General features: G+C 41.7%; 1 protein-coding gene across 1 annotated transcript in view; it reads left to right on the forward strand.

The window, feature by feature from the left end:
- Positions 1–14,241, forward strand: part of LEKR1 (leucine, glutamate and lysine rich 1) — a 162,429-nt gene that overhangs the window by 113,446 nt on the left and 34,742 nt on the right. The window contains exon 7 of the mRNA XM_074298067.1: positions 8,305–8,386. Coding sequence (XP_074154168.1) covers positions 8,305–8,386 — 82 coding nt within the window. The remainder of the gene's footprint in view (positions 1–8,304; positions 8,387–14,241) is intronic.

Genomic DNA, 14,241 nt, shown 5'->3' on the forward strand with positions numbered 1-14,241 from the left:
CCACAAACTTATATACACAGACAGCTATTTCTCAGACATCTCCTTTCCATAATTGGACCCCACTCTCTCTCCCATAGCTTTCTGGTGTTATTACGCCCACGTCTGAAATTATCATTTTTTCTTCAGTCTCCCCTGACATTATACAGAAAATGTCAAGTGAATCTCCAAGAACACTTATTTCAGTGAAGATGGATCCGACCTTTAAGATGATTTCCCCAAAATGAAAAGAATGATGAGTGTCTGTCTTAGCCTCAGGGCTTTGTAGGATAAGTTTGTGAAAGTATCTTCATCTGAGATTGAGATTGTTGAAGGCTCATCAAAGTGCTTGGTTTCCTCCTTTGATTTTTTTTTTCTTTTGTATTTTAGTCAAGGTATCCTTTTATAGGGGGCTGAGAATTCCTTTTGTAGAGGTGGAGGATTCATTACAAAGTTACAAAGAAGAAAAAAAAAGGATCAAAGAGGCTCTCACAATGCTATGGTAGATCCCGGGGTCAGGAGGAGGCCAAGATATGTTTCCTTCTCTCTTTGAATTTGAATGATTCTCATTAAGCCTTTCCTGGCTATTTTGTCAACACCTTCCCTTAAGCCTAAAGTTGCTTTGTATACCTCTCATTAAAGAGCTGCTGCGAAAGGGAGAGGATTCCCTCCCTCTCTCTCCAGGAGCTACCCCTAGGGTATTGACCAAGGCCCCTATTAGTGCTGTCCTGGGGAGCCTGGCCCCTAATGGTTAAATTAGGTTAGGACCTCTCTTCTTTTTTTCCTCCTTTGGTCTGTAATGATACCTATCGGTCATTGTAACATTATCCAGGGGAAAGTCGTGATGGAAGTTTTTGAATTATTTTATTTTCCTTGTAGATTTTCTTTCTTTTTCTGATTTTTCTTATCATGTGCCATAGTATTACTTGATTTATACTTCTTACCAATACTGTATCACCAAATTTGAGCATTAAAAGAAATCTCAACAATAATCTAACATACCTATATTCTAGGAAATCCACTATCTTTTTTTTTCCCCTTCATAGTATTTTATTTTTCCAAATATATGTAAAGATAGTTGTCAACATTGATCTTTTGTAAGACTTTATATTCTAAATTTGTCTCCCTCTCTTCCTTAACTCCTTCCCCCAAGACAACAAGTAATCCAGTACAGGTTTCATATGTGCAGTTCTTTTAAGCATATTTTCAACATATTTTCATATTAGTCATGTTGAAACAAAAAAACAAAAAACAAAAAACAAAAGGAGAGAAAAAACATGAAAAAGAAAAAACAAACAAAGGTAAAAATACTATGCTTTGATACACTTTCAGTCGCCATCGTTCTCTCTCTGGATGTAGATGGCATTTTCTATCCCCAAATTATTAGAATTGTCATTGGATCCATGGCTGGGAAAAGTTAAGTATCACAGCTGATCCTCACACAATGTTGTTACTGTGTACTACATTCTCCTGCTTCTGTTCATTTCACTCAGCATCAGTTCATGTAAGACTTTCCAGCCCTCTCTGAAATCATCCTGCTGATCATTTCTTGCAGAACAGTAATATTCCATCACTTTCAGATACCATAACTTATTGAGCCATTCCCCAACTGAAGGACTTCTACTCAGTTTCCAGTTCCTTGCCGCCACAGATAGAGCTGTTACAACCTTCCCCTCCCCAATATGTAAATCCTTTTCTCTCTTTTATGATCTATTTGGAATACAGACCCAGTAATGAGATCAAAGGGCTTTATGGCCCCTTGAGCACAGTTCCACCAACAATGCATTTTTAGCCTATTACTGCTGACTGTGACTCCATGATATTTGAATTATTCCTTTCTGGCTGCTATCAATATTTTCTCTTTGACCCAGGAGCTCTGGAATTTGGCTGTGATATTCCAGTAAATATTTCATTTTAGGATCTTTTTTTAAAATAAATTCTACCAATTTCTATATGACTCTCTGATTCTATAACAGTTTTGTTTTATAGTTTCTTGAAATATGATATTGTGCTCTTTTTTATCATGGGTTTCAGGGATTCAATAATTCTTAAATCACTTCTTGATCACTTGTTTTTCTGTTGAGATATTTCATATTTCCTTATATTTTTTTCAAGCTTTTGGCTTTGTTTAATTGTTTCTTGATGTCTCATGGAGTCAGTAATTTCTACTTGACCAATTCTAATTCTTATGGAGTTTTTTCCTTCAGTGAACGTCTGTATCTTTTTTTCCTGTTAATTCTCTTTTTGGAATTTCTTGCATTGCTTTTATTCCATCACAACCCCCAATTTTTCCTCTACATCTCTTTTGTGATTATTAAAATCTTTTTTAGCCTTTTTTTCTCTTTTAAAAGTATCTCTTTGGCTCTTCTAGGAATTTGCTCTTTTAAAAATATCTCTTTAGCTTCTTCTAGGAATGTGGCCTTTCATCCCATCTTTGAGGCATTGCTTGTAGATGTTTTCAACTCATTGCCTTCTTCTGCATTGGTCTCCCTAGGAGCTTTTTGTCATCAGGTTTTTTTCAGATGGATGGGGCTGGGCTGCTTTTTTGCTCATTTTTCCAGCTTATTTCTTGAATTTGGGCTTTTATGTTAAGAATTGCGTTCTGCACTCTTCTGGGAAGGGATAAGAACAAACCCAAACTTCTGTGGCTATTGTGGTGTATAAGTTTTTGGTGCTTCCAAGGTGGTAGAATCCAGGGAGAGTTCTGGTCATCTTCCTCCTTGTCATCATCTTCCTGGTCTGCTTTTTGGTCCTTACACAGGTAAAACTTCTGCTCTCCCATGATCAAAAATAATAAAAACTGGTCCTTTCAGCCCCATAACTGTACTTCTAAATGACACCCCATCCTGCAACCAGTTCTGTGTTGCACAGAGTTCCTCTGTATGACCTTTCTGACCAGGAACTTCATGCCCTTAACCGTCCTTTAGTCTCGTCATAGTTTATACAAGTTTTAAACCTACCTTTTCTTCTCTCCAGTTGCCTTGTTTTTTACATTTCCTCCAAACCCTCAAAGACACTTAATGAATCTGGAATTATTCTTTTCTATGTATTACAAATTTTCATATTTTTTTAACATGTTTTTCTTTACCCAGGAAGTTTTCAGCTTAAATTTCCCTCTCACCTTAAAAATTTCATTATGCACATCCTCAAGTATATCTTCCCCCAAAATGAAAATTAAGTTTTATATTTGCTATAGAATAATTTTCCAGATGAGTACCTTTTGTATTTGTAGTTTCTAGAAACTGTTCAGAATCACAAGATTCTTTTAAATGACTAATTACCAAAAATCAGATGACGATGAAATGCTCTCCAGCTCGCAGCTGTTTTCGTGTGAAGAGAGGCTAAGAGCTCTTTTTTTGTCTTTTTTCATTTTAAATCATTTGCTTCTTATTTAATATCTGCAAAGAAAGCAGTCACAGTATAGTAGAATTTGCTGTTGTAAGTTTTGGATTGTTTCCATGTGTTCCGCCTTGCATCTGCTTGGTGTTTAAAGCCAACGTTTCCTTTCTTTCTGGAGGCATTCAGGGCCATTTGCCTCATAATCCAATGTCATGCTGAATGATGGGAAATTAAAGTTGGATTTGTTTAGCTTTGGAGAAGGACACCCTAGAACAATACACTTGTTTAAAGATTCCTAAGAGCAAAAATTGAAGGAGCTGCCTTATGCAGGTGGTTTAATCTTCTATGCACAGTCTGCCCACGTGCCTTTATCAAGAGATAGGATTGAAGGAGGGGAACTCACTGCTTTATTACAAGAATGCACAATAATTGCTAATATGTACCTATTTACAGGAGGCAACACAGCCTGATTTTGATAACTGTAACACTATCATTGTGATGAAAAATAGAACCAAAGAATATGACACCGTGAAAGAATGGGACCATCACTCCACCAGCGCATTTTTCCATTTCCAGGATTTATCTATGGCAAATATTTCAAAGTCCTTGTATCAGCTTTTCTGTTACTTACATTGATTCCTTTGCTGGCGTTATTGTAATTTCCGTGTACTTTTGCTTCAGATTCCATCTTTTCAGGATTCCTTCCTTCCTTTTAAACTAAAATAATTCCTTTTGCCCCCTTTGTTGACCCTCATCCTAGTCTAGGGCAAAAATAAATAAGCCAGATGAATCTACAACCTTGTATTCCTCCTCTTCAGATCTGTTATTCTTGTGACTTAAGAGAGCATGGAGGAGTTGAGCAGGATGAAGGGATGGGCAACTGGGGCTTCAGGACATAGTTGTTTTCATTATTTTGTTTGAAATAATGTTAATTCCGAGATCACCAAATGCTGTGTCATTGAAAAAATTCTCAATTACTTTGGCTTCAATTCCTGGGCAGGCCATAATCCAGCACCACAGTGTTTAGATCTGGAAAGGTTATATCATACAAAGCTAGTAATAACCTTTAAATGAGCAAATCTGATGGGCTTTTCTCGAACTTCCTCCTTTGTGATCTTCCTATTATATTTAGCTTCACCCTTTTCTCTTACTGGGGTCTCTTTCTTTACTGAGCTTTGTGATGAAATGGTTTTCTTTTCCCTCCTTTGTCTCTGAGTACTCGTCCTTGGATCTCCTTCATCAGTAATATCGAATCTCCTGACCTTAGGGATAATATCCCCCAAGAGCCTGTCCTGGGCATCCTTCCTTTCTCTCCCTGTAATTGTCATTTAGTTGCCTCTTTAGCTCCTATGACATTAATGATCACCTCTGCAGATTTTTCTATCTCATTTCTGTCTCTCACTTGAGCTCTGGTTGTACATGTAGAGCACCTGGACAACCCACTGGTGTCTCAAACCTGATATGTCCAAAACAGAACTTACTACGTTGCCTCCCTCTTCCCATTCCCCTCCAAATGGCATTATTTCTGGCCAAGGTGCCACCAACCTTCCAGGTGCCTTGGCTCACAGCCCCTGTGCTATCTTCAGATCACACTTTCCCTTACCCTGACAGCCCATCAAGCGCTAAATCTTGTTCTTTATACTTATCCAGCATGTCTCCTACCTTCCTTCTGTCTCCTGATAGTTGCCATCCTCATTCAGGTCCTCACCACCCATTTTTCCAATCCATTTTTCCATTGAAAAGTTTGCAAAGTGATTTTCCTAAATCACAGCCACATTCAGTGCATGTAAGTGTTCCCTTCTGGCCCATAAACCCAATCGGAACTCCCTCTTCAAGCCCTCTCCCAGCTTTTTCCCAGCTCAGCAGACTTTCCCCCTTTTGCCATCCTTGATGCTCCAGACAAACTGACCTGCTCACCATCCTGCATCCACAGTGCTCTGGCCATGCTTCCACCATATCTGGAATTCATTCCCTTCCCTGCTTTGCCTCCTGAATTCCCTCTTTCCTGTAAAACTTGGCTCAAGAACCACACACATTCTACATGAAACCTTTCTTGATTCCTTCCTCCTCCTTCCCAAAGTACTTTGTATTCCTCTTGTGTGTACTGTTTATATACTTATATATGCATATTGCCTTTTCCTTCTGTAGCTCATTTTACAAATAAGGAAACTGAGGCAAACAGGGTGAAGCTAAGTCAACTAAATGCCTGAGACCAGTCTGCTGTACCACCTGGATGCCCTTCATCTTCTTAGACCAACTTATTGCATCAAATTCACCAATGTTTTCTTCCCAGGAATTGTGTCCTGAGTGATGTTTAAACTCCATATGTCCTGCTCAAGAACCAAACGGCCTTTTACCCTCACACGTCGCCTCAATTGCTCACTCCTCACATTGGCATTAAATGGTGTTCACAAGTACACGGGACTTCTCATAATTCTCAGTTTGGGTTTTCTTTGTACGTGCATTTTGGGAACCTCAGAGTGGGGATCTGTTTTCAGATCCTGACACCCACCAGTTGTGTGTCCCTGGGGAAATAACTTAGACTCTCAGTGCTTTCCAGGGAATTTTCTAAAATACCCGGATACCTATTGTATCCCAGCCCAGCATAATGTAAGATTCCTGAAGCCAGGGCTTGTTCCTTGTTTTATTTTTATATCCCCATTACCCAGAACAGGACTACTGCCAGTTGCTCATAATAAGTATCTGATTGTTTTGTTGAATTGAATTAAGGTGAACATTGAATCTAACTATGTGTCTCGGAGAAGAAAGCTGGACATAGTGGATAGAGTGCTGAGCCTGTCAAGGATTGATGGATTATTGCCTCATCTCTAAACTGAGGATAATTGTACCTGTGCTGTTCATCTCGGGGCTTGTGGTGAGGCTCAGATGCGATGATGTATGTAATTTCTGAAACTCTCGAGAAACCCCAGTGGTTCCATTCCTGCTCCCATGAAACAGTCTGGGTTAGAAGGAAAACAGCCAGGATTTCCAGAGTTTGTCCCTCCATGTTGTTCTCAGCATGGCTGAAAGAAAAAAAGAGGCAATTTTAATCTTTTGGGGCTTATTATTATGAGCAGGCCAAAGGAGCACTCCTATTACAATCTATTTTTTTAAATGAGCCTTTTATTATTGATGCTTTTGTTGTTGTTATTGTTCAATCACTTCAAACACGTCCGACTCTTCCCCCACTTAGGGTTTTCTTGACAGAGATACTGGATTGGTTTGCCATTTCTTTCTCCAGCTCATTTTACAAATGAGGAAACTGAGGCAAACAGGGGAAAGTGATTTGTCCAGAGTCACACATCTAGAACGTGTCTGAGGCTGGATTTGAATTCAGGGAGATGAGTCTCCTGACTCCAGGCCTGGGTTACCTCACTGCCCATGCTATTGTGAGTAAAATCATTCTGAAATATTTGGACTGAGATAGTCCCCAGTATGTTTTGTTCTACAGCTGGGGGAAGGGAGGGAAGCCCAAACACTAGTGGTAAGACACTTAACATGTGTGGCTGTGTTGCTCTTGGATCTCTGCATCATGTCTGTTTGTTTGCCCACAGCCAGTTGGACAGCAGGATTCCCCGCATCCTATTTTACAGGTTATCTTGTAAACATTCTGAATGACTCTTAACTTATGTATCAGCCATGAGCCTGGAAGAAATCCCAATTAAACTTTGAGGCTCTCTGAATATTTGGTAAGTGAATCTTTACTGCAGTGCTATGGCACACAAGCCAGCAAAGCAAGCGTTGTGAGGGATCTCAGAAGGAATAAGGCAAAATCACCAAGGCACGAGTGCCGCCACCTTTCCTGAACCATAAGGACCAATAGCATGTGCTCTCTGGGCAGACAGGGGACAGGGCCCGTGGCCTGTGCATCTACAGTGTCTTTCTGTGAAAAGTTGAAGTTAATTTAAGAAATTATTTCTTATCAGGAGTGATTTCTGGTGGGAAGAGACAGGGAAGAGATGTGGATAGTAGGAGCTCCCCAGATATTTGTTAAATGAATTTGTGGAATGCCAAGTCAGAAGGCCAGGCTGCCCGATAACATGGGTACCTCAGGCAGGGCCTGAGAACAAAAGGGGACAAATAACCATACGCACTCATGGATTCAGCAAGCGTTTGCCAAACATCTCCTCTGTGGCAGGCGCCGTGCTGGACCAAAGCAGCCTCTGCCTTCTGTAAGGTGGGAGGTGGCCAACGTGTACTTGGACAAATACACAAATACGAGGGGTTGGGGGGCAGCTGGATGGCTCAGTGGACAGAGCCCTGAATATGGAGTTGGGGTGAATTGAGTTCAAATTTGAGTCCAGATATTCTCAAGCTGTTTCACCCTGGGGAAGTCATTTAATTCTGTCTCAGTTTCCTTACCTGTCAAATGTGGATAACAGCACTGATCTCCCAGGGGGAGATCAAATGAGATAATAGCTATAGGGTGCTGAGCACTGTCATGATACATAGTAGGTATTTAATAAGTGTTTATTCCCTCCCCATCCCCCTAATTTCTGCGAGTTAGAGAGGGAGGACCCGCACGAGGGAGGGAATTTGAGATAAACTTGAACATAACTGGAGATTTAGAGAGGAGCGGGTGGGTTTGTGTATTCCTGGCATGGAGACCAGCCTCTGTGGAGGCAAGGATTGGGTAAACAGTGTCCTACGTGAGGAAGAGCAAGTCAGCCAGTCTGGCTGGAATTCTGGGAGCCGGGAGGGAGGCTGGCGTGCCCTAGCTGACTCAGAGACCTTTCTAGATTATCCCGGCACTTCCAGGAAGCCCTGAAGTGAGCCTGGAATTTTATATTAGGAGTGTCAGTTTGACAGCTGTCCAGAGGATGGGGAGGGAGGCAGGGAGGCAGGGAGGCCAATGCAGCCCTCCATGGCAGAAGTGCTAAAGGCCTGGGGGAGAGGACCCGATGGATCTGAGGGCAGACTGGCAGTGGCTACGGCTCTCTGGACACAAATGGAAAACCCAAGTGCCCTGGATCTATTTTGTCATTTCAGATTTACAAAGTCAAATAGAGGCCATGGGCCTGAAGTTTCAGAAGGCAGCCGATGAAGCTGAGCACTACAAAGAAATGTTCATGCAAGTACTTTCCCATTTTACAATGACCCCGATTCCCAGCGGGCCGGCCGTCAGAGGCTGGCCGGCCAGCCCACGTGCGCTCCCAGGCAGGGCAGGCTGGCAGCTTCGGGCAGGGTTCCAGCTGCAGACAGGGAGGAGGGCAAGCTTTCCCAGCCAAGTTAGAGAGCATGGACCCCTGCTAGCCACAGGAAACGGGGGGACCAGACCGTCATCTCATTGTTTCTAGGAAGCTCATGTTGAAGCAAGCCCCTCTGCCTCCGAGGGTCCCCAGCAGCTCCACACCCAGCTCAGAGACCAGTCGGGGTTCTGGAAAGGTCAGGGACTTGGCCAGAGTCTCACAGCCAGAATATGTCAGAGCTGGCACTTTCCTGCGGCAGTCTTTTTTTCCTTCCTTCCTTAGTGAACCAGTTGCTCAAAGACGCCCTTAATGAAATGACCTATTTCCCATGATATTGTTGGGATCTCGATCTCTGGTCTGATCTTAGAGAACAGGTCACATGGTTAAATTATTACAATCATTGCACATGCAAGAAGTCTTGATAATAATAAGAGAAAGCTTTTACACTGCTGTCTGTGCAAAATGCCCTGAGAGTGAGGTGTAAATATTGTCCCCATTTTACAGATGAGGCAATTGAAACACAAAGAGATTAAGCACTAGTCACATAGCTAGGGAGTATCTCAGTCAGGATTCAAGCTCAGAGCTTCCTTACTCTGAGTCTTGTGCTCTACTTTGAAACTTTCCTTCTCTCTCTCTCTCTCTCTCTCTGTCTCTGTCTCTGTCTCTCTCTCTGTCTCTCTGTATCTCTCTCTCTCTTTCTGTCTCTGTCTCTTTCTTCTCTGTCTCTCTCTCTGTCTGTCTCTGTCTCTTTCTCTCTCTCTCTCTCTCTCTCTCTCTCTCTCTCTCTCTCTCTCTCTCTGTCTTTGTCTCTGTCTCTCTCTGTCTCTGTCTCTCTCTGTCTCTGTCTCTCTCTCTCTCTCTCTCTGTCTCTCTCTCTCTCTCTGTCTTTGTCTCTGTCTCTCTCTCTCTCTCTCTCTCTCTCTCTCTCTCTCTCTCTCTCTGTCTCTCTCTGTCTCTCTGTCTCTCTCTCTGTCTCTGTCTCTGTCTCTCTGTCTCTCTCTCTCTCTCTCTCTCTCTCTCTCTCTCTCTCTCTCTCTCTCTCTCTCTCTCTCTGTCTCTCTCTGTCTCTCTGTCTCTCTCTCTGTCTCTGTCTCTCTCTGTCTCTCTGTCTCTCTCTCCTCTCTCTCTCTCTCTCTCTCTCCCCTCCCTCCCTCTCTCTCTCTCTCTCTCTTTCTCTCTCTTCTCTCTCTCTCTCTCTCTCTCTCTCTCTCTCTCTCTCTCTCTCTCTCTTTCTCTCTCTCTCTCTTTCTCTCTTTCTCTAACACACAGGAAGAAAAAAACCTTACTCCCTTGCCCAATCCTCCTATATCTTATCACGAACTCTAGATTTATTTTGGCAATCTTAATTAGCTTTCAGTATGCCTTCATCACATCCATAATTTTCTGCTCCTAGACAAGGATTTCTATAGAGTCTTTGACAAGAAACAAGGTTTACTTTCTGGTCTGTTTGGTAGCTGTGATTTTCAGTTCCTGTATTCAGAGAGAAGGATCATAACAAGTTGCAAATATTTAGAACGCTTAGCAACAAAACATTTGTTTTGGTAATGAAAATAAGATTGTTACCTAAAAGAAGGCTACACCTAATAAATTATTTAATAATGCAAGGCAAATTATAGAACTATCTAAGTATAGCTATGTTATTTTTAGCAAGATAAGCTTTCTTAAAATACATAAGGCATATGAACCGAACTGATGTAGAAGGGATCCCTTAGTAACAATTCGCCACTGGGCTGTGGAAGCCAAGTTGACCTAGCCCAGAGGTGTTTTGGCTGTTCGTGCTGGCTGGCCCCTCAGACCATACAAGGAACAGCTTGGAACAGCTTACTCAGGAGTAGGGAGTTGTGTATGAGGGCCCCCTCCCTCTGGCCAGTTGTTTTGGTCCTGCAGGCTCAGCCAATGAGCGTTGTCCCCTTCTCCTGTGGCCAGCGGAGGCTTGTGGTCCTTCACCTGGTTTCTTTGATGTTTCACAGTCAACAACAAACAGGGAGTTAGGATCTTGGTTTCTTTTCACTCGACCCAAAGTCTCCCCTGAACTTTCAGAAGTTGGAAGATAGATGGCAGCCGCTTCCTCACATTTGTAGGCTTCCCTTGGCTTTTTTCTTTCATTCTTTTCTCTTTGGTGATGATGGAGGAGCTTCCCTGGGCTTGGTCGTGGAAAGAAAGCGTTTAGGAAGATCTGGAGATTAAATTTATCCTACCTCTAACCTCTCCCTGCCCTGGGCAATCCTCTGAGACTCCCTGTTGTAGAAAAGATACCGACCTTCATTCCTAGATGGACTTTCCTCACCTGGGAATTCCCTGTATCCACAAAATCACAAATTCAGAGCTTATTCCCTCCTCCATGTGAATAACCAAGCATGAAGGGACAGGAATTTGGAGCAGGAAAAGCCAGATGAACCAGTAGCCATGAAGGTGTCTTCTCTGTGACTCAGTTTCCTCTTTTGTAAAAAAAAAAAGTGAGGGGATGGAACGTGCTGGCTTCTAACGAATGACCTTTTGGAGCTGATGGTCCATGCTGCTGCTGAATGAATACTTATGCCTTTTAGTGAGATTTGATTTTCCTGCTTCCCTTTTCCATGTCAGGGTGAGGGATTTCAGTGGAGTCACAGTATCAGAGTGGGTCAAAATTCCCTCCCCCCACATATACACACATTGATTGGGATTAAGTGGCTAGTAGGCTAAAACTGACTCTGTGAAAGTCCAATCAGAAAAGTTCCTTCAGATGATGCAGTTTTTGTTCTTTTCCATATACTGAATATAGTAGCTTAACAAAGTACCAGATGTTGCAAGGGCAGCTCCTAAAGAACAGATGATTTGTAATCAGCTTGACAACTGTTCGCAAGTGTGTTTTTAAGGTGACCACAAACAATTTATTCTCTTATCTGATTAACTTGTTTATTTGTATGGCGAAGCCTCTTTTCCTGGTTATAGCAAAGATAAATTTCAGTGCCTGGTCTAAATCATCTCAAATTATTAATAAACAGTGAGGTTTTAGTTATTTCTTTGGCTGACATGATTGTTTCTAAAAGGTCGACATCCATACGCTTCAGAAAATATAATCAAAAAGTGAAGTCGGGGAATTGAGTCATTTAAATTTATCCATGTGATGATTTAGGAACATCAAACTTGAATGAATGAATGAATGAATAATAAAGCAATAATGAAGTCTTTTCTAGGTGTCAGGAATTGTACTAACTGCTAAAAATGCAAGTGCCAAAGTGAAGCCTTTTGTTGATATTCTTGAAGGTGAAACCACATGTGTAGAGGAGCCTTGGTCTGGAGAATCACAGTGATTGTGAGTAGGCCCATAGGGTAGCCAATTGACACATTCTTCCAGAAGCAATTATTTTGATTGATTTGTTGAGTAAGGAGACATGAGGAATGTAACACAAATGTTCACTATATTTCACAGGTATAATTATACTAGTGTCTTCAACCTGGGTGTTCTCTGAGCCCCCTTGCTGCTCTAACTGGTCTTCTTGGGTGATCTCAGTAAGCTACTTGACTTCAGTCATCCCATTTGGAATGAACCCATTAACCTATGTGAAATCTCGAATCCATCTTCTGCCCAAAGCCCGCCCTTTTTTGACTGTGGACTATCTCCAGATGGCCCTCCACATCTCAACCCCAACAGGCATCCAACAGAACTCATCATCTTTCCCCTAAATCTGACTTCGCCATCATTGCTCTATCCACGTCCGCCATATTCATAGTTGTGAATAACTTGAAGTCACCTCTGGCTCCTTCTTCCCACAAGATCTGTCGTATCTTCCTTTGAACTGTCTCTTGCATCCCGTCCAATGAAGCCCTCTGGACTGACCCTCTTCCCTTCTCATGTAGACAATTATAAGAGCCTCACAATTGTGCTTCCTGCTTCTGGATCCTCCCTTCCCTGAGTCATCCACCATAGTGCTACCGAATGAGACTAGCATTCCTCGACAGTCTTCCCATTACCTAGCAAATGGAATTTTAATTACGGATCAATTTAATTAATTTAATTACACTCGAGGTTCCCATAGAAGAATTGTCTTGCTGCTGCCTTTTGTATGCACTGTTCCATGTTCCAGGCCAAATTGGCCCACCCTGTTCCCTGCTCTTACATACCCTGACCTATCCCACTATTTTCATTCTTCACCCCATTTTTAATCCTGGAAATAGCTTCTCTTACTCATCTCCTTGAAGTCCAGACTTTTGTTTAAGGCCTAAATCAGTTGTCACCTGACCCATGAGACCCTCCTGACCCTTCTAGATGAAACAAATCTGTTTCTCCTCAAATTTCTCCTGGCATTTCACCAAGTTCAAACCAAACAAAATATCTGTGAAATAGGATTGGAACAGACCATGGTGGTCCAGAGCACACTTTATAAAGAGCTTAACTGTAACATATCTGACAAGAAGTCGGCCAGCTTCTGCTTGAAGACCCTCCATGAAGGATTTTTGATTTGATAGTGAAGATAATCACTTGAACTTTGAATCTTCGGTTCAGATTGAGAAAATCCTCACAGGCTCCTCACACTGCTCTCTAAACGTGTGTCTCTTCTTTTGTTTTGTCATGGTGAGTCTCTGACCTCCAGTGTAAGACCACATTTATCGCTCTTAATTTTCATTTCAGTAGATTTGAGCCAGTGGTCTAGCTGGTCATGATCTTGAAAACATTTTTTTTTAAATTCTGATGTTAACAAACAGTAACCAGAATGAATGTGCAGCAGAAGAGAAACAAACAGGATTATATATGAAGTCCCAAGTCTCTTATATATAGCTTGCTTTTTTTTAAGTATGTAATAATTTAATATTTAATTTTAAAATCTGTCCTGCTTCTCTGTCTTTCTTTCTCTTCTTTTTATTGCATTAAAAAAATCTTTAATTGTTCTCTATCTTTTAAGTATCCTTCCTTCCTTCCTTCCTCTGTTCCTTCACTACTTTTTTCTTCCCTCCCTTCCTTCTTTCCTTTCTTTCTTCCTCCCTTCCTTCTTCCCTTCTTTCCTTCCTTTTTTCCCTTTCCTTTTCCTTTCTTCTTTTCTTCCTTCCTTTTTTTCCCTTTCTTCTTTCCTTCCTTTTCTTCTTTGGTAACCCCTTTGACTTTACCTCCTCCCTCCAACTGAGAAAAAAGTAAAACAAAATCCTTGTAATAAATATGCATCGTCAGGCAAAAGGGATTCCCACATTGGCCATGTCCAGACAGCCTCGCTCTCACTCTGCACTCTGTAACCAACACCTCTGTCAAACAGTAGGGAGTGGGCTTCTGGAGTCTCCTCTGGAGTCATGACTGATTACTGCATTTGTCAAAACACAAACATCTTCCCAATGTTGTTGTTGTATAAATTATGCTGAGGGTTCTGTTCTCTTTGTTGCCGGTCACAATCTTTTTTGAATCCTTTCTCTTATCACCCAGTGTTTGCCAGCTCTCCCAGCTTTGTCTCCCTTGCACATCCAATCTGCAACTAAGCCTTTATCATCCAAGTCATTGATAAAAATGGCTTACAGCCCAGGGACCAGCAGAGTACCCTTTGCCCCCATCACATTCAATCACGTGTCATGTCACACTTACTTGTAAACAGGTAAATCAGCTTTATGCCTCTAGGCCAGAGCCTTGCCCATGGCAGGCAGACAGGCATTTAGTGAATAATTATTGAATTGGACTGACTCTAAATAAAATGAACGTTTCCGTTTTATAATCATGGACCCGCTTTAGCTAAAATGAAAGTTTTTGCTTTTAAATACTTAAAAATACCTTAGA

The sequence above is a fragment of the Sminthopsis crassicaudata genome, chromosome 3, assembly GCF_048593235.1.
Source record: "Sminthopsis crassicaudata isolate SCR6 chromosome 3, ASM4859323v1, whole genome shotgun sequence".
In the NCBI taxonomy this organism is placed as follows: Eukaryota; Metazoa; Chordata; class Mammalia; order Dasyuromorphia; family Dasyuridae; genus Sminthopsis; species Sminthopsis crassicaudata.